This window comes from Gallinula chloropus, assembly GCF_964237585.1.
Source record: "Gallinula chloropus genome assembly, chromosome: 8".
NCBI classification, from domain to species: Eukaryota; Metazoa; Chordata; class Aves; order Gruiformes; family Rallidae; genus Gallinula; species Gallinula chloropus.
In genome coordinates this window covers 669179-689308 of record NC_140093.1, presented here as the reverse complement: position 1 = coordinate 689308, position 20130 = coordinate 669179, and the positions used below count along the sequence as shown (strand labels likewise).

The 20130-nt window shown below is 55.3% G+C and overlaps 1 protein-coding gene across 7 annotated transcripts in view; it reads right to left on the bottom strand.

Moving 5' to 3' along the window:
* Nucleotides 1-20130, bottom strand: part of MBNL1 (muscleblind like splicing regulator 1) — an 83404-nt gene that overhangs the window by 40940 nt on the left and 22334 nt on the right. For 6 of the 7 annotated variants that reach the window (XM_084267396.1, XM_084267398.1, XM_084267394.1 and 3 more), the window contains exon 2: nucleotides 15969-16957. In XM_084267396.1, the coding sequence (XP_084123522.1) occupies nucleotides 15969-16142 (174 nt within the window). In that variant the 5' untranslated portion in view covers nucleotides 16143-16957. Of the gene's footprint in view, nucleotides 1-15968; nucleotides 16958-17054; nucleotides 17294-20130 lie in introns of those variants that run through there. The other variant, XM_084267395.1, reaches the window with a different exon arrangement.

Here is a 20130-nt window from a genome sequence, read left to right as displayed (position 1 = left end):
TTTTCTCACTCTCCTGGCCACTGCTGGGTGTGGGAGGCAGGCAGTGTTTGAGGATTTGGAGGGAAGGAGGGCTCACACGTGAACACTGTCAGACAGCAGGCACTGAGAGGCAGGGAGACACGGCAAACCCAGTTTTAATTTAACAGACCCAAAGGCAAGTGCTGTCAGACGTGCCAGGAATAGTCAGTGCCTCCACAAAAAGGGAACAAAAAGGGAAAACCCACAGATTTTGATAGGTAAGACAAGAGAGCATGAGGAAGGGGCACTCCAGAGAGCACCCTGCGAGGCAAGTGAGCAGGAAGAAGGGGGCAGTGGTGGGCAGGACCCCTGGTCCCAGCCCTCTGAGATGCAGCAGTGCTGCCTGGCATCCCCTCCTAGGGGACTGACAACCCCCCCAAGTGCCAGTGCCCCCATCCCGCCTTCCAAAACCCAGGGGAAAAGCCTCAGGTTGCTCCTAAAGGCCCGAGATGTCTGAGTCAGCACTGGGTGGCAGAGCGAGGCGAGGCCCTGAGCGAGTTACATGTGGCCACCCCTAATACACAAAAATAACTTGTTTATTCCTCCCATGGGTTATTTTTACCCCAGCAGCTCCAGGGAGCCGAGGTGGGTGCTGGTCCCAGCGAAGGAAGGCAGGCGGCGGGGCCGGGCACACGAACCCCACAGGCACCTTACCGGGGATGTCCCCAGCTGACCCAGAGGGCTGCACTGTGGGGCTGGGAGTGGTCCTCGTGTCCTGGGGGGCTGTGAGAGACATCCTGAGCTCTGCCAACCCCACTGGCTGTGCCAGGCACCCAGGAGAGTTGCCCTCCTCCTCCTCCTCCATCTCTGCGCTGCCCTCGGAGGTGCAGAAGGAAAGCCTTCTTCACCGGAGCCGCTGCTGCACCGGAGAGGACACCTTGGATTGCCACTGGCTGGAGGAAAACCCTTCGCAATCAAGACATGGCCACCGCTTCCAGAGAGGCAGAACTAACTCCTCCATGCACAGGACCAACCTCTATCAGACACCCACCCACATCAGTGCTTAAAGGAGGACCCAAAGCACCACCTGCCCCTGTGCAGGCTGAAGGGGGCTCGCAGCCCATTCCTGGAGTAACCAGCTAAAGCTCTCCTGGGGCTGACCTCTCATTATGAATACAAGTCCAACTGCATGCAGGCCACTGCCTGTGAGGGCTGCCCCAAGCAAAGGGTGGCTGGGAGAGGCACACGGGAGCACCAGGGAGCTGGAGCAGGACAGCAGCAGGGGAAGCTGCTGGCAGGGAACGATTGCACAACCGACACCAGAATTGGGGAAAAACTGACAGAGTGGAATAACAGGAAGCTTAGTCACTTCTGGACAAGAAAAGCAAAGCAGAAGAGAGGGGAGGGAGGGGAGTGGGGGGCAGGCCGGAGCAGTGGGCTGGGAGGGCTCGGCTCCCAGGGTGGCTGGCACAGCAGGGACCGGCCAGTGGAGGTGGAGGAGGAGGAGGAGGAGGAGGAGGAGGAGGGCAGTCCTGCCCGGGTGTCCCCAGGGTGCCAGACCCGGGTGATGGGCAGCCCTGCTCAGCCCCCCGAGCGAGTACAGGGGCATCCACTGCTCCAGCCCCTCATCCCCAGGCAAATCCAGCTCATGGCCAGTGCTCATCACTGAGGGTAAAGCGTGACCTAGCTACACCACATCCCCAGCTCCTCCTCCGCCTCCCTTAGCCTGGTGAGCACAGCTGCTCGGCTTGGGGGCTGACAAGAAGACACATGGGGAGGCCAAGGGGGGCTGACAGACAGCAGGGAGAAGCCAAGGATACATGTAATTTCGATTACCATCATCATGCATGGGGCGTGTGGAGCACAGCCAGGGAAAGCACCTAGGCAGGCAGCCCAGGGGCCATCACACTGCAGGTACTCAGCCCAGGAGGGCACCTCCCAGAACCAGGGAACAGCTGAAAAGGAGACTGCCCTGAGCGTGCTCCTGCACCCTGCAAAGCACTCGTTACCCTCAGAGTGTGCCAGCACTGCTCACAGATGAAGCACTAGCAGCTGGATGTTAGGAAGGGGAGGCTGTTGGAAAACCACACATGTAAGGTCTTACCACAGCGCCTGGAGGCACACACAGCAGAGAGAAAGATAAATGTAAAATAATTAGAGGAGAGATAAAGGAGGCAACCAAACCCTGCCAAAAGGAAGACAACATTGATTAATAAAGTTTTGTACTGCCTAGGCAATAAGGGAAGGACAGGATGCAATGAATAAATCGTTCAGCAGCAAAGAAATAAAAACAATTAGCTAAGCTTATAGTTTAAAAATGACTAAATTGAAGCTGTGTCTACAAGTAATTCAGATTGGGCGGCAGAGACCCAGCGATACCGCTGTGTTTGCTCAGGGGAGGAAAGGGAGAGCGAAGGCTTTAACAAAGCCCAAGTTTAGGCAAGCGAGGGAGAAGTGTTGTGGGCAAACAAAGGCTGATACAGGCGTTTGTTTTACCCCACAAACCTGTGCTGAGGCACAATAAAAGCTTCCCCACCAAACACACAACCGCCCGGGCCCTGCAGCGAGCCGCAGCAGGGTGAAATCAAGCAGGGGTGTGCAGGGCTGGAGGCCTGGGCCATGAACCCCACGGCGGGGCAGGGGCTTGGGACACGCCTGTCACTTTGTCTGAACCCAAACCTGACCCTGGAGTGGTGTGACAGCTCCGTGGGAACCAGATGAGCAGTCTGGTGTTAGCGGTGGGAAGGGGAGCTCGCGCTGCATAAGTTACAGACTCGGCACAGGAGGGGGCTGGGAGGGAGAGCACCCCCCAGCACCCCAGCAGGAGCCACGGCCCTGCAGCCCTGCAGACAGGGTGCCAGGCCGAGCCGGGCCAGGCTGGATGAGCAGAGTGCCATTAGCTCTGCAGCCCTCCCGGCAGGCACCACAGGCATGGAGCAGCCTTCCCAGGCCGAAGGGACAGGCAGCGCCTTCAGACCTCCGCTGCCGGCTCCAGAGGGGATCACAGCACACCAGAGGACAGGCTGGTTTAACTTCCAGCGGCAGCTCAGCCCCAGCACACAGCCACCACCCGATGCTGCAGCCCAGCACCCTGCCAGCGCGCCCCAGGGCAGCGTCCGGCCCCACCACCGCCGTGCCATGCCCAGTAATGCTTAGCACTGGGAGATGGAAACGCTGGGGAACACCGCGGGTTTCAGCCCCCACTGCTGAACACCCCTGCTCAGAGCACCGCTCTGCGCTGCCCAAGCGGAGGGGAGCGGCAGGGCGCTGCTGACCTGCCTGCAAAGCCGGACCCAACAGGCCCTGGACTGGCCACAGACTTTTTCCACGCAGCTTCAGAGTGACTTCCTGCACTAAGAGCTTTCCAGGCCTCGTAACACTGATATTGTAGATCAATATTGGCCAAAGCCAAAGCTGCATGACGGCTGTACGCGCTAATTAAACCGTATCTAACAAGCGGCTAACAAGCAATCACACACTCTGTGTCCCTTTCAGCCCCTACATCAGAGCTTTGGCCTCCCTCACTTTCTCCAGAAAACAGAGTGACAATAAAACGACAGAACAAAGGATCCTCTGTAAGTCACACTGAGCAAATAAAGATACAATCTACGTTATCCGTCCCACTGCAGTGTAAATATCATTAAGGCTACAGGAAAACATCACTCGCTCTCAGGAGCTCTGCACCTTCTCTCTGCCAAAGCCCCTGCGTTGGCTTTGCTTCTAAAACTGCAACTCTGTTAGAGCAGGCAAAGAAAGAGCAGTTAGACTGCAGAGATCCACCACAGTTCCCCACCTGAGGGCCCAGTAGGGCCACAGACAAGGCTGGGCACGCAGGGACCCCACTGCGTTGTGCTGGAGCAGACTGGGAGCCCTCAGTGCAGCTGAGGATGCTGCCCATGTGCCCCCCATAGCTGGAGGCACATCCCCTGCCTGATCCCAGGGGGAAGGTGCTCACCAGCCTTGGTGCTGGCCGGCAGCCCTGGTACAATTCTGAAAGCCCCGTGTTGTTCTCCTTGGAAAATCCCAGGTGAAGATCCCGTGTGTGCTCAGAAATGCCCGGGAGTGCAGGTCCCAGCTTCCCGCAGGTAAAACCCCTCAGAGCACTCAATGAGACGCAGAATCCCACTGAGAATCCCAGCCTCTCCCAGCTCCACAGAATTCCAAAGGGAATCCCAGCCTCTCCTGGCTCCTGAGGGCTCAGGCATTCTTTAAACAGAGTTAAGGAGCAGAAGCTGAACTGAGCAATTTGTCAGACGATCAAAGCAGAACTTAAGTAGTCACTTACTAACATTTAATTCATTGTCATTTAAACAGAATGGGAAAAAGAGCATGGAGCTCTGGATGGTGCTGGACCAGTGACCTCTTGCTGCACTCCCCACAGCAATGAAGTCCAGCCATGCTTTCCAAACTTTGAAAGTTAAATACGGGTGTATTTTTAGCAGCTGCTACTTTCAAACTGCCCAAGGCAGTTTCTTAGCTCACAGCAGGACTTCCCAGCTGCTGAAGGCTGCTCCTCATGTGCAAACCCCACGTAGAGGCACCAAACACCACAGGCTCCAAAGAGCTCAGAGGAGCCACCCGGCACCAGTCTCTGCAGCTGCCAGGATGGCCCATCCTAAGGCCAAGAATTCAAAGGACAGGGGACAAAACTGCTGGTGCCTAAGGATGTCACCACAGTGATGCACGGCCACTTCCCCTCCTTGCTCGAGGCAGGGTGGCAGGGGAGGCAGGGTCACAGGGTGTGTGGTGATGGTAACGGCTCTGTGGTCCCAAGCTGGTCTCTCCCCTGAAAGGATCCCCCTGCATCCCCAGCACAGTGCCACACTGAGCAGCCACACACACAGCCTGTGGCATCACTGCCGGCTCACAGAGCCAGGCGGGTGCTGGCTGTCAGGGGGGTGTCACTGCCACACCGCCCACGGGCTGATGGCAGGTCCCTCCCGTCTCAAGCAAGGGGGGTGGGGGGTGAAGTGAGGAAACTGTTACTTTTCAAGAAGTATTCGTACTGCAGAAATAGATGCTGCAGTGACACCTGTCCGCAGGTACAACCAACTACAACGGCATGGGAACACATACACAGGCAGGCAGGGAAGGATGCCTGGGCTCCAGGAACCTCCTGGAATCAGCAGCAGGTAAAAAGAAAGAACAAAGTCCCTCTGACAGCATCGTTAAGTTTAACCTTAGAAAACTGTCATGTGAAATAAACCAGATTAATGCCAAGCTCAGCTGCTTCTCAGATCAGCACAGTAAACATCGGGGAAGAGAATTCACGGGGTGAAACCCAACTGACTCCCCAAGTCTCCTGTCCCTGCTTTGAGCAGCAGCCGGTCCCCCAGCCCGGCTGCCTTACAGCTGGGAGATCAAGGAGCACGTCTGAACCCCGTGCTGCACTCACCCTGTCCAGCCACAGCCCCGTGCAGCTCTGCTGCCCTTTGTTGGGCACACCAAACAAGAGGGTTTCACCTCCAAGATGTGAAGTGAAAATGCAGGCACCAAGACGGCGAGGGACCAGCGTGCCACCAGCTCTGCTGAGCCCATCAGACCCCCAGCAGCTCCTCCAGCCCCCCAGTTCTCCCCCAAACCCCAATACACGAACACACTGTCACAGCTAAATGCTGAAAATGAGAATAAATGGCCCTGGGGATGCACCAGTTCCTTGGCTGGCTATGCTGTGGCCCTTTAGCTAACCATTTTAGCACTAAACCTCTTTGCTCCTCCAGCCCTGAATGAAACCAAACCACCCACCCCTCCTTACAGAGCTTCCTGCAAGAATGTGTCTTTCATGTACTAAGGCAAATAAAAACAGACCCAAGAAAACTGGCTGAATTTCTGACATACCAAATAGAAGGAGATTTAAAAAACCCCTCCTGATTCCAAGAAATACTTCCAAGAGGAAGGAGCATACAAAAGTAAGCCAAAAGCTCTGGAATTCTGGACCTCGAGCAGCACAAGGGGCACCTCTCCTCTGACATAAAGGAGCCATATCAACTTGTACCTGTAGTGGCTAATTAAAAGAGAAGCCCAACAAAACCCCATCACTTCAAGATTTTAAACCCAAATCGTCCCTGAGCCAGAGGGGTTTGTACATTTTTGAAATCTGCATTTAATTACCTGCACGGTTCCCAACTTGTCACAAGAAGCAAAACGAGCCCAGAGCACCTGCAACTTGCACTCTGGAACACCCATCTCTACCCAAAGCAGTCAGGTTCTTAAAATCCCCTTAATTGTTCACAGGGACTTTAATTAACCCCTTCCCTTTCAGTGGTACCACTATAGGAAGAGGCAAGCTCCAGCCCTGACCACTAACCGTGGGATGTCTCTCCAGTCCAGCAGCTCCAAGGGTTGAACCCACCCTGCTCCGAGCTGAGAGCTGTGAGTCCCCCCACGAAACAGGGGCAGCTGAAGGACAGCAGAGACCTCTGAGGACAGCAGGGAATATAAACCAGACTTTGTGCAACTGAAGCTTATTTCAGGCAGCCTCCAGGCTTCAGGAAAGTAACATCCCAGGAAGGCTTTAAACGTGATGTAATAAACTGCCCACTGCTGCCAAAAGCTGGTGCTGCTGCTGCCTTCCTCACCTTGCCAACTCATTTACTGCAAGGATACAAGCAGCTGTACCACAAACACAAGTCAGCTGCACACGATGTGCAGGCATGTAAATTCTGGTTTCTACAGAAGCACCGTGCCCTTCTCCCTCCTGTACCAACCCAGAGCCTTCTGAAAAATGATGCAGCCTATTTATACAGCGGGTCTTATTTCCCAACTGAGGTGACAGCTCCATCCTTGTCTCCTTTGAGTCACTGGGAAAACCGCTGATTTACTAAAACAAACACAGTTACATGTGCTTCCACTTGTCTCCCCTCACTTACGCTCAGGATGCCTCAGGCAGCTCCTCTCCCCGTGGCAGCCAACGGCCAGCTCAGTGTCCCACACCTTACTGGGTTGCCATTCCAGTAAGTCCCTTTCACTGGGCTGACTGAGGATGGTCACAGCTGCTCCTGAGAGCAAGGCAAGCCCCAGCTGCTGAGCTGGGGTCACGCCAGCTGAATGAGCCCCAGCCTTGTGCCACACCAGCCCTGCCTCTGCCTTGCTCTCCCCTTCCCACTTGGCTGCACCCTGGAGTAACACCTTCCACCTCCCAACAAGGGATGCTTAGCACATCAGCTGCCTTATACGTAACACCCATGGCAGGTGATTTCTGGCAGAAAAACGCATTTCTCACTGCCATTTTTATATGCCTCTAGGCTGATTCCTCCTGGAGAGCTCAGGAAATCTTCCTGACAGATCTCTCCCCTCTCAGCATCCCACCCCATGTTCACCACTCTGCTCGCACACCCATGGCACGGCCACCAGCAGCATCTCCTGCACACAGAGTACAGCTTGTCAATAGCCTGTTACAAGGAGAGGGGAAACATTTACATGCTTCTGGACACTTTTCCCAGCACTATGGCCCAATCCAGTACTGACAGCACCTATGCCAGCACCATCAGGGAAGCTCAGACAGCTTTACTCTCCACACAGTGAAAAGCTGAGCTGACTCTACAGGCTGGAGACTCTGAATTCGTGCTTCCCCTTTCACTGCAGGTCTGCCTGGCCAGTCTGCAGCTCCACACACATTCACTCCCATGCCACAAATGCGTGGCCAAGTGAGATGACAAACCCCATCACAAGCCACCCCCAGCATCAACTGGAAGTATTTAAATCACAAATTACCCTTTCATCTATCAAATTATTGCTTGCACTCACTACCAAAAAGAACATTGCACTTCAAGGTATGGTGCTTTGTCATATATCTATCTCTATCTATTTATCTCCATTACCCACATGCCTTGTGCAAGGGCAGCATCTTCCCAACGCTTCTCCCCAGCACATATCAAGCAGGGACTAGACCAGTTAAAATTCACTCCTGTGTCCCCTAGCAATCTTCACCTCGTGAAGATGATGATCAAGTCTGTATTTATGCTTTCAAGGCTGAGGATGGACAACGTGAACAGGCATGAAGGGCAGTTCTGTACCTGGGCATTCCTCTCCTTCCTACCTCAATCTCACAGCAATTCATGTTCAGATTTAAGCCTGGCAACTCTGCCATTCAGGTTCAGTGGAATCACGCTGACAAAAGTAACCAGCTTTGCTCCCTCAAAAAGCACTCCCTTCCTCACTCAGCACTCCCTCCCTCTCCTGCTCAATCTCCGTACTATTTCTCCAAGTTAGGAATGGTCCAGAGGAATCTGGAGCCGAGGACAGTCTTTCCAGGAACTCCACAGGACTTGAAGTGCTCTCGAGATGCAAGCTCAATCCAAACCTGCTACCCCAGCCGGCCCCTTCAAACCCTCCTGCTAAACCACCACCACTCCTCAGCTGCCTTTGAGCAAACTTCTAAAGCATCAGCGTTATCCCATCGGAGCAGCACCAGCACTCCCAGCATCCCCATTCTGAAAAGCAAGAGGACTCTCCAGGATCTCCAGGGCTGAGGGCTGGCAGCCAGAGCGCACTGGGGTGCAAAAGGCTGCTGAGCTCAGCACTTTTATCAGCTGGGAACCATACACAGTGACTGGGATATAAAATAATCTGAGGAAGCTGATCCTGTTTATCACACTAGTGGATCTGCCATGGTCAGGAACACCTCTACCCACGCTGGATTGGAAACACCACCTCTTCTGGCAGGGGCTTGTCCCCCAGCTTCCCACTGCTGGTGTGAAGACCTCCAGCACTGCTACACCCTGCAAATGAAGTAGCTGGATTTATTATTCCTCTTCAAAAAAATCCAATTATCAGATGTTAGTATTTTCCTCTATTTGATCAAAATCTTGGGAGTTACTCCCAAATACCTCAGCAGGGTATTTCTGCATCAGTTAAATCATTAGATATCCCCTAATGCAGAGGGTTATGTCGTAAGTATTTCAATCCATTCAAACACACCACCAAAAGGCTCTCTCATTTGCATAATCCGTGCTTCAGAACACTACAATTGAGTGTTTACTTAAACCCAGCTTCAGTAAGCCCAGCCTTCAAGTGGCACAGTGCACATCAAGGAAACAGGCAGAACTCCGGATCAGAATAAAAGCAGCTCTCTGGCTGTGCTATAAAGGGACCGACTCACATGCTGCCGTGCAGCCCTGGGTGGAGACACCAAGCCCCTGGGCTCCCCAGCCATCACAGAGGCTGGTGAGGAGGGACCAGCACGGCTGTGCTGCCTCCCAGCAGATCCACCTGTGTCAGTCCAGTCCCTCGCCGTTAAGGCTGCCAATTAGCACAGCCAGCAAGGCAGAGCTGCACTAAGGCAGCTTCATATCCTTCGAAGAGTAGAAGGATCACCCTTTCACCTCCCCTGAGCAGTGTAAGGCAGCCCAGAGGGAGGGAGCACACAGCAAGGCAAAAATCAAGCAGCGGGCATCACTGAAACTGCACAGGGTCTGGGATCCCCATCCTCAGAACAGGGGTGACCTGGCACCCCAAGCAGTGCTCCCCCCTCTTGAAGGAGCTCCGGCACCAGACTCTGCCTTCTCCCTGCTGCTCCCTTTCAAAGCAACAGTGAGCTGGGGAGAGATGTAGGACAGACAGGAACAGGATTAATAGCCCTTCACCAAAGCCTCCTCTATCCAAGCCTGTGCACTGCTGCCTGCTCACCCCCATTCCCAAAACCCAGTGCCAACCCCAGCAGGATGGGACTGGGAGCTGGCTCCCAGGGCGAGAACTGCTGCTGTGAAACTGGGAGGGCAGCTCCCAGCTCTTCACCCAGCCCGACCCCACGGTCCCATCACCAATCCCTGGGGAAAAACAACGCAGCACGGAAGGAAGCCCAAGGAAACAGAGGGTGAAGAAGGTCCCTATTACCTACCAACCCCAAAACAAAGCAGTTTTTTCTCTTGACAGGGTTTTCTGGATCTGGCTGACCTGGCAGGAGGGCTGTGGGCTTGCCCTGGCCTTGGCCAGTCTCCCAGAGAGGAGGTCCGGCACCGCTCCGCCATGGGGCTGTCCCTGCCGTGACACCCAGGCTGCTGAGCTGCACCCAGGGCCGTGTTCCCCCAGCGCTCTGCCCTCTGGCTAACAGGGCTACACGGTCCCAAAGAGAAACACTGACGCTTCTCCAAAGTCAAAAACCAGATGTGGCCATTCGGTCTTGAATGTAATTTGTTCCTCCCAGCGAACTGAAGAGTGAACCTTGGCAACAAGGCATCTCTGCTCAGAAAAACACAGCAGCCAAGGCGTGGGGTCATCCCAGGAAGGACAGAGCCCTGCAGCCCACTCCTGACCAGGTGCTGGAGGGCTTGGGGCAAGCGACAGAGTATTTCTGATGTGAGGTTCTCCTGGTTCATGCCTCTTCAGACTTTCCCTGCAAATTAGTTCAGAATTTTGCTGATTCTGAGTGTACCCAGCAGAGTTCCTGACTGTACCTAAGAGAAGCCCACGCTGGTTTCTGGTAGGTACAGCCTCTCAAAGAAATGACAGTGCAAGTTGCAACCCAACGTTTTAATTTTGTTTTAATTTCTTCCTGCAGATGTGGAGCCGAAACTGGAGTGTGAACTCTGGGCACAGCAGTGAGCCATAAGGCTTTTGTCCGAACAGCCGATAAGATTTCAATGTGCCATTCACACTCCCTCAGAGGAACACCTCTGGTTTCGATTGTTTGTTTTTTTAATGGACTGTTTGCCACTCAGCCCAACAATCGCACCATTTTCCCCCTGTATTTGCCACTTTCCCTCTGTTTCCCCTTCTGGAGCTCAGCCTCCTGGCAGGCACACAGGCTGAAGAGGAGAAAAATGGCAAATCAGATCTGAGGAATTAGAACACTGCTGGTATTTCCCTTTTTTTTCCCCTGGGGTTCCTGCATTCTGAGTTTCCCTGGAAGTAGACACATGTCCCAGCCCGAGCTGAGCCTCACCTCCACACCCCCAACTTGGATATGGCCTCACACCACATGATGCTGTACACCCCAAAGTTTAAATTACTCAAGAGTCACCTGCTAGCATGTTCTAAAGCCATGCTTCTGGGTTTTGTCTTCTGCCTTAATTAAAGGAGTGAGTGCCAAAGATCTGCCATTCCCACAGCGTTAGTGAAACGCACTCACCATGGTGCTCTTCCCTTGGTATTAAAATACATCCAGAAGGTGCCTGTGCTGCACCCGTCGGGAAGCACAGCGCCATGGGGAATGACAAGCCAGAAGTTACTCTTTTCAGAAGCAGTGATGAGGAGAGAGGTTGGAACAATTAACAATTCTACCTCTGAGGAGGCAGAAACCGGCCACTCGCCGAGTTCATCTGCAGCAGTAACACCACAATTGTGTGGTTTTAAGGTTTCTCAGTCAAACCTGGCATGTCACTACTACAGAGTTCAGCACTTTTCTTTTTAAAAAGATAAGTACTTCTTCATCAGAAAACAACCTACTAACACACTGTGTACTGATGGACCTTGGGCTGGAGGCTTCCAGCTCAGCCATTGTCAGTAAAAGCCTTGAACTTCCAGCCCCAGCTTCCCCTTGGAATATCAAGCAAGTGGAGAAATGGGAAAGTCCAAGACTAGTCAGCTGTTGAAGGAAGAGAAGCAAAAGGCTTTTACATTTCCCTGGGACACCCAACTCGAGCACGAAGCAGCTGCCTGAGCGGGAGCACAACTCAGGAGAGCAAAACTTCCCTGGAAAGGTGCAGTGCTGGTAGTGAACATGAGCTCCAAAGGGACGAACCCTGACTCAGCCCAAATCCTGCCCCATTGCCCAAGCCCACTGAAACCATGGCAAGTTCAGGTCAGCTGGAACCCATCTATTTGGGACCAGCAGAGCCTGCACCCCGCAGAAAGGCCGCTGACTGCAGGGGGGAAGCACTGCCTGCCAGCAGCACCGACCACGACCAGGCAGCTCTGCAGAGCAGACACTCCGTGCCCGCATCCCCCCTTCCCCACCTGCTTCCCCCTCAGCTTTCCACTTGCAGGAATGCCCGGCCAGGAACGGCAGCCTGGCAGCCCGGGGGGTGTGCACTGCGGCCGGTGGCAGGGCATCCTCATCTGCAGCCTCCCGCAAGATTTGCATTTGACATCCATCTCCCCATTGTTAAGACATCTTCATCTCAGCTTTCAGGAAACGTCAGATGACTCATCTATCGGAACATCTGATGGAGTTAATGTAATTTCAAAAACGAAGCCTGCTTAGGCGTATTTTTCCAAGTGAAAGATGGAGAAAAATGTTTCAGAATTATGCTAAAAATCTAATTTCTGTTGAAAATCCTTTTCCTGATTTAGGAACCCAAGAGCTTATTTTTGCTGTAGACAGTTTAACAGGCTTTTAGGCATCCAAATTTAGGAAAAAAGTCCTACGGCATTTAAACAACGCAGAGCCAGAGCTGGAGCTGACTCAGCCACTCAAACACACCATTTGAATATGCTACATAATCATTCTTGTCTTAAAATTACCCTCCTAATATATAAGGGCTAGATTATCCCACACACATTCATCTTGATTAACGCACTACCCTAAGGACAGCCTCGCAGGCTTCATTAGGACTAATTAGGAAGCAGGGGATTCAACAGAGGGATAATAAAGGCACGCTCTGATTGACATGGCCCTGACCTCTTCCTGCGCTGACTTGCTGAGGTCACAGGGATGTATGCGCCTTCCTTTGCCTCCCTGATGCTTCCAGCTCAGGGTGACAACTGTGGAGAGCGGCCTGAGGGGTGCAGGTGGGATGCAGCCCCCCGCCAGCGATGTGGCCAGCCGGGCGCTGCAGTGCTGCTGGACCACAGGCCTGCCCTGCCGACACCAGTACCTGCGGGCAGCAGCACCACACAAGGGGAGACCCAGGAGCAGGTGCCCCTCTTCTTCCCCTATGCCTACACATGGGGAGGGAAAGAGCCAAACACCAAAACCACGGTGTATTGCCCAAGCTGAAAGTTCCCCATCTGGGATCGGTTTCTGCCCCTGGAGCAGAGCAGCTGAGCCGCGTCGCGGGAGGCTGGCTGCCCGCTCCGGCCCTGCGCAGCATCCGCGGAGGACACCTGGGACGCAGGCCAAAGCCTGCTGGGCAGAGCTGAAGGGTGCTGCCATTTCACGGGGTCCCCTCAGAAGCTGTTTGCTTTGCCTGTTTATGTTCTAAATATAGCAGAGCACACGGGCCATCTCCAGCTCCCGAGCAAGCTGAGGTCACAGGGATGCGGCTCTGCAGCACTACAATACCTGCCTGATGCCAGCCAACATAAAGCATGTTTTTAAGACACCGACACCAGTTCTTGGGAGCACCACGAGCAAAGGATGCACTCGGAGCCTGGAAAGGAAAATTCAGCGACTAAAAGTCAGTCTAAGGTCCAGGAGACAGCAGTTCAGCTAACACTAGTACTAGATATGCTTACAAGACATCAGGCATTTTGATATCAAGGTCAATTTTCAGGCATTCTGCTGTTTCAGTTAAGAGCAAGGACACTGCATCCGCACTGAATAACTAAAACATTCACATTTCCTTTCAAAAATACTTCTTTTCCCTTTGGCAAACTCCTGACCCACCTTACAGGGCCTAGAGAAGGCTGGTGTGGGCTTCCCTCAGGTGTTTTTGGTGACACCCGCAGTTTGTGTCCCTGCAGGCAAGGTGACAGAGTGACTAGTGCCTGTTTGGCCGAGCACACGCGAAAACTGATGGATGTCTGCAAAACCCCTAACCCAGGGACTGCTCTCCTCTGCTGCGGGTGGGATGGGGAATTCCAGGAGGTCATACCCCATTTTCTGGCTACCGATGGTATTTTCATGTATCACAGCAGGTCTTTAGCGAGCTGAGAACACAGCAAGCTCTGGTGGGCAGCTGGCTGCAGCCAGGGCCCTGCTGGCCTGGCACCCCTGCGGCATGTGGAGCAGCACCCCAGCCATGAGCACGCCTTTCCACACCAGCACAAGAGGACCTTCCCGGTAGGCAGGGCAGCGTTAAACGGCAGACACCTTCCCAGCCTACCCCCAGCTGCTGAGCTGACTTTACCTGGGCAAGGGAAGACTCCCCCAGAGCGTGCTGAAGCTGCAACATTACCTACAGCTATCACCGGCCGTCCCTGCGGCTCCTGGCGAAGCTGACAGCCGTCTCCTTCAGCCATGTCCTTCACCACAGCAGGGAAGAGCCCTGCTGTCAGCAGGGCAGGGCCAGCTGCGCTGCCGGGGAAGCCCGGCCAGTGCCCGGCTTGTCTCACATCCAGACACGAGCCCACACTGCCAGCTCCTCGCCCAGCTCCGGCACTCTGCGGCCCTCCCAGCGAGCGCGGCTTTCCACAGATCTGAGAGGAGGGCCCCGACTCGCAGTGAAAGCGGGTGACGCCTCCCCCAGCGAAGGAGATTCAGGTTCAACCAGCTCCAGCATCTCACTCCGAACTCTGCGGCCAGGAAGCACCAGGCCAGCGGGCAAGGCTTCCACGACTGCACGGCGCCCTGCGACCAGCCAGCCATGCAGTGGGACACCAAACCAGGACACCATGGGTACTAGTTCCCAGTGGACACAGCTGCCCTATCCAGCCTCTCTGACGAGGAGATATCGGTCTCCAAGGCCAGGCCTGGGTTCCTGCAGCCATGCCGCAATGGGTGCAGCAGCAAGGCTGTCCCCGCTGCGCCAGGCCGCACAACCGCCACTGCCGACACGCTGCGGGGGCGGCCCTGGCCACGCCAGGCCACGGCAAGCCTCACCGCCACACCTCACCACCACGCCTCACCACACCAGGCCTCACCCCACCAGGTCTCACCACGCCAGGCCTCACCACCACGCCTCACCACGCCAGGCCTCACCACCACACCTCACCGCGAAGAGGAAGCGGCAGGAGGTGGCCGTGGCAGCCCCATGGCCGGAGGCGCTGAGCTGCTCCTCAGGCCAGAGTGATGCCTCGGGGCTGCTGGCACCTCTCCCAACACTTTTTAACCCACAGCAACGTTCTCTTTCTGCACTTTTAATTATTTTCCCCACATGCAATATAAGTACCACAGGTCTAAAATAAATTAAAAAAACCCCAAGACCATTTCAATGTCCGTAAGTTAAGACGTGGCTGGGGTGGTGGGGCTGGGTGTTTCAGGCCTCAGAGCATCTCAAAGTTCACCCTCTACCCCGATTGTTAAACTGGGGAACATTGCAGGTATATAAAACAAGCCACTCAGCACCCATCTCTGCCACCAGCCCCCTCCATGCTCTGGGGTTCTGCTCTGCTTCCCAGGGTTCGGTACCGGGGAGAAAAAACTACACCGTACAAAACCTGACAGGCATGTTCCTGTTTCCCAACCCTCCAGCTTTTAGGGCTGCACTGGATCAATTCTATGCTGTTTGTGGGGTGAGAAAAGAGGGCGCTGGGATCCCCACGTTTAACACCCATTACTGAAAGTACAGCTACAGGAAACCAGTTACAGCGCCTAAACTGAGTACGCCTCCTACAAACCACAGCGAAGCTGCACCCTCTCTGCTACAGCCCTGCTTGCGCGTCTAGAGGTAGCCTGCCTTCTGCTAAGCACTGTCCTTCCCTTCAGCAAGAGCATCTGTGCCAGAGACGAGACAACCTCAGCAGTCCCAAATGCAGAAACACTAGCAGGGTGCTCAGAGACACCCAAATAACCTGGGGAGGAAAACACTCTTCTAGGATTCACCATCAGCTGTCCAGAGACACCAGCGACCCGCTGGGAGTTACGAGATGGAAACAAATCCTCATATTGCTTACGTGGTTTGTGCTATTAAAAACAAAGAATCCTTACAGTGACTTTGCTGTTTCTACGTGAAGTGCCCTTTATTCCAGCTACAGGCAGAGAATAATTTGGAGGCAGAGAACCAGCCTCTGTATCCCTACTGGAGGATTTGAGCCCTGCCAGGCATATTTTCCCTTCGTTCCCCCTATTCCTTCCCCCTGGGGAAAACAGCAAAACAAATCAACAAGCATCAATAAAAGAAAAGCAGCAAAACACCCCACGGCTGGCAGCCAGCAGTCGCTCCCTCTCAGGCTGCAGAGCTTCTCTGGCTACAGCCCCTTCTTTGATTAACTGTATATCCTTGAGAATATAATGCATAACGTTTACTCACTTTTAATGAGTCAAAGCAGGCGATTACGCGTCCGTTCTCAACTTGGCAGCTTTTCGATGGGTGTGCAAATTTACATTCCGTGTCTGGCCGTGAGCAAGTCCCCCTTTGGAACTCCCTGCACACTTCCAGCGTTAGCCATTTTGTGTCCCGAATCGGTGTGACACTCACAGCCATCTTTAGACTTTACAGGCAGTTAAAACCTCCAATAAAACGGACAAGCAAGGAGCCGAACTGAGAAACTGGGAGCGATGGAAGTGCCACCTCCAGAACACTTTGTGTTTCGTCCTGTCTGTCTCCCCCTCTCCCTGTTTTAAAAGCAGGTTAAAACGGGGTGGCCGTGATCTCGAGGAGAAGACGTGCCACCAGCAGTTCACGGCGTGACAGCTGTGAATCGACAGAGGTTTCGTACGGAGAGAAAGGCCAGCGTTACCAGCCAGGTGAGCGTTGCGGCGCGGGCTGGGACTCGCCGGGTGCGCTCAGTTACCCATCCTGAGTGCCGGCCGGAGCCCGCCGTGCAAGCATGGGCCGGGGGTTCAGACTGCTCTCCCACGCTTGTCTGACAGGTGCTCTCCAGGCAGGCAGCCGCGCTCGCAGCGGGGCTGGGTGGTGCAATCGGGATCGATTAGTTTGGCATAGAGAGATGCAGCAGTTTAGAGCAACGCTTGGGACTAGATTACTGTTTGGTTGGTTGGGGGTTTTTTTTGTTGTTTCTCTCTCTTTTTTGGGTTTGTTTTTTTTTTTTTTTGCTTTTCCTCTCCGATTCTCAGGCAGAAGGTCTCTGACCTGCCCGGCAAACTTTTATTTGGACAGTAAAGCAGGCTGCGGCAAGGCCCGAGCGCCGTCCCCTGGGCGCGGGCGTCTGGCTAGAGGTGGCGGCGATGCGCTGTCGTCGCGGTCTAGCTGGCAGCAAGCAAGGCAAAAAGCAGCGGCTGCTCTAGCAGCGGTCCCGAGCGGCAGAGACGTCAGGAAAGGCACTTCTTAGTACCAACCTGTAGAGAGAAGAGACACGTTACAATTCAGCGGGCCGAGCTCCGGGCAGCCCCGCGGAGGAGCCGCCGCCGCCGCCGCCCCGCGCCGGGCACTCACGCCAGCCGCCGGCCGGGCTGCGAGCGGAGGGGCCGCTTCCCCGTGCGGAGCCAGGCATGATGGGGAGCGAGCCAATGGCGGGTAGCGTTGCAGCGACACTCCGGGCAGCAAGCCAATGGCGGGGGCCGTCTTATGAAAGGTCGCGCCTGTCAGGCGCTGGCGGCGCTGCCCCGAGCGCCGAGCCGAGCGCGCCCGCCCGACGGGGCTCGCCCGGGCCGCCGGAGGACGAGCGTGCGGGCCCCGGGCGCTACCCGACATGCAGCGAGGGGGGCGGGCCATGGCGGCGGCGCCCGCTCTCCCGAATGGTACCGTCCGCTGACCCGCCCGCCCTCCCGCCTGCGCGCCGCCGCCGCCCCGCCCCGCCGGAGGCTCCCCCCCCCCCGCCCCGCCCCGCCCCGCCCCGCCCCGCCTCCTCCCCGCTCCGCGCCGCGGCACCGGCTCCCCGCACGGGCGCGGAAGGCCGGGCCCGCCGGGCCGCCGCGCTGCGGGGCGGTCGTTGCCGCCCGGGGACCGGCGGCCGCACGGCCGGCGTCACCCCCCGGCTGCCTCTGGGTCTCGCCCCTCCGAGGGACGGGCCCGAGCCGCCGCCTCCCCGCAGGCCCGGCCGGGCCCCGGCAGCGCCGCGAGCGCCCGCAGGCCCGGTCCCCACGGCAGGGGCGCGTCGCGGCCCCGCCAGCCGGGCCGGGCTCGGGGAACGCCGCCCCGCCGGCAGACAGGGGCTGCCCGGCGCTCCCGGGCTGCAGCTGAACACCCGCGTCCCGCCCAGCGGCACTGGCTCAAAGAGCCCCGCGGGGTCCCTGGAGCCAGGGTGCCGAGGCAAGCAGAGCTTCAGGCGCCCGGCTTGGGCACAGCAGGCCGGTGCCACGCACAAATCTAACTCCAAACACAGTCCAACTCCTGCCCGAGCCTGGAGACCTCCAAAGAGCAGCCAGGTGTAGAGAGCCCTGTGGCAGCACCCGCCCCAGCCCGCAGCCAACACCGCCGATGGGCACCCCTCTCCCAGCATCCCCCCCGCCGGCATGTCGGGGGAGGCTGCTCCCATCCTTGCCTTTCCAAGGATAAGGCTCCCTAATCTGTATATTCCCCACATCCTGGGAAGTGGTGCTGGCCAATGCGGGTGCAAACCAACCGATGAAAACCCTACGAGGAGCCTTCTTCCAGGGACTAGGTGATCAGAGCAGCAAAGGGCAGGAGAAACAAAGCACACCTAATACAGCTAATAAGATTATAACACACACCATGGTTTCCCTTCTAATCGTGCCCACGTTTTTAATCCCTGCTAGCAGGGGAAAAAAAACTGCAGAACTACTTGCAAGCCCAAGCCAACAGCTCGGTGTGTTCGCTTGCTTCAGCTGCCTCAAACTCAGAGTCATCGTCCCGTGGCAGCAGTGATACCACAGGGACTTGGGAACTGAAAACACGCTCTTTAATACGGCAAACAAGGTCAGCTCTCCCTCCTGCAGCACGCTACCCAGCCGTGATGGGGCAGCACCAAGAGACTGGGAAGCTCACGACAAGATGCTGGGACCTCACAACACCAGGGACCTCGTGGCCACGTGTTGTCAGTGGGTGCAGCTGGGCACCCCGTGGGACGGGCTACAGGTGTCCCCCCCTGCCTCAAGCAGGACTGCCCTTCGCACCGGAGCTTTGGGAAGCCTGAAACACTCCATCACCCGCTCTCCAGCCAAGGGGTGCTGCAACTCAGCACATACAGGTACCAGATGCATCCACCTCCTCCCACCATTGCTCTTGCTCAGCACAAGACAACGGCTTTCGAGTGCTATTTTGCTGTGAACATCTATTCCTTGTGAGACCCTCGGGAGAAGGTGATGCAGGCAGTTAGAGCTCTGCAACAAAGCTCTGCAACAGCTCTAAGCAGGGATCTTTCTCCTGTTCATCTGTTCAGTATACAATCCATACCACGCATTGATTTTTCCAAACGCCAAGAAGAGTTAGAGCAGCAATTGATAATATTTTACATGCTAAAGCCACAGCAAGTTAAAGGCCACATTTTCAAAACAAGGTCTTTCATTTCGCTCTCATTACAAGAGCAGCCACCCCTAACGAGGCAAGAAAGACAGCATGAAGGCAGCGTACAGAACGAAACCAGCTGAAAACTCTCTTTTGTACTCATCTGCAATGAAAGGAGTGATCTTCCTGTTAAAACTCGCAGCCCTGGGTTTTACTCCCAGCTCTGCAGTAAGCTCTCTGTGTGCAGTCAGAGCAGCCACCCCCTCGCAGCGAAACCCCGCTCCTGTGGAGGTCAGTGACACGCCTGTAACTGCATCAAGCCACGCTGAATTTCACCCCTCGTTCCTCAGGCTGCCAGCTATGAGAAGTGTTACTGTGAGGGGCTGCGATGCCTCAAAGGGAAATCTCCTGAAGGTGCAGAAGTGCTGGATATATATTTAGTGCGAGAAGTTACTTGAAGAAAAACTGTTTTGTCAGAATTTGTTCCCTACCTGGGAACACAGCTAGAAATGCCAGCTTCAAAACCAGCCTCCTAGCACAAATAAAGGCTGACTTCAGACCAGAGGTGTATCTTCAAGGTCTCTGCTAAATAAAGGCAGATGTTGTCACAGAATTCTGGCTTCTTTTATCTGCAGAAACTATTTTCCTCTCACTCTGAAATTCTCCTGTGATAATCCCAGTCAATAAGGAGTCCCCAATAAGCCTCAAACGCTGATGGGTATCACTGCCTGCAGGTACATTGATGTCTCTCTCTGAGCTGTCTCTGATAAGAGAGGAGAGGCTGCAGCAACTCCAGAGAGAGGGACCACGGTGAGGGGACAGGGAGGAGGCTGAGTTGATTGTTAGGGTCAGGGGTTTTTTTAGTTTCATTAAAATTTCTCTGGGGGCTGACAGCTCCCAGACTCCACCCAGTAGGGCAGTCGGTACCAGAGGCTGTTTGTCCTCCACAGCTGCTTTTTGAGGTTCACCTTGTGAAATCTGACAGTACTTGCTCCTTGTCTTGGGCCCGTCGCAACCCTTGTTTGGACAGAGTAACCCTGCCTTCACCCAGCGCTGGGGATACAAGGAGCCTGAAAGCACTGACAGCAAATCAAAGAGCCATCCT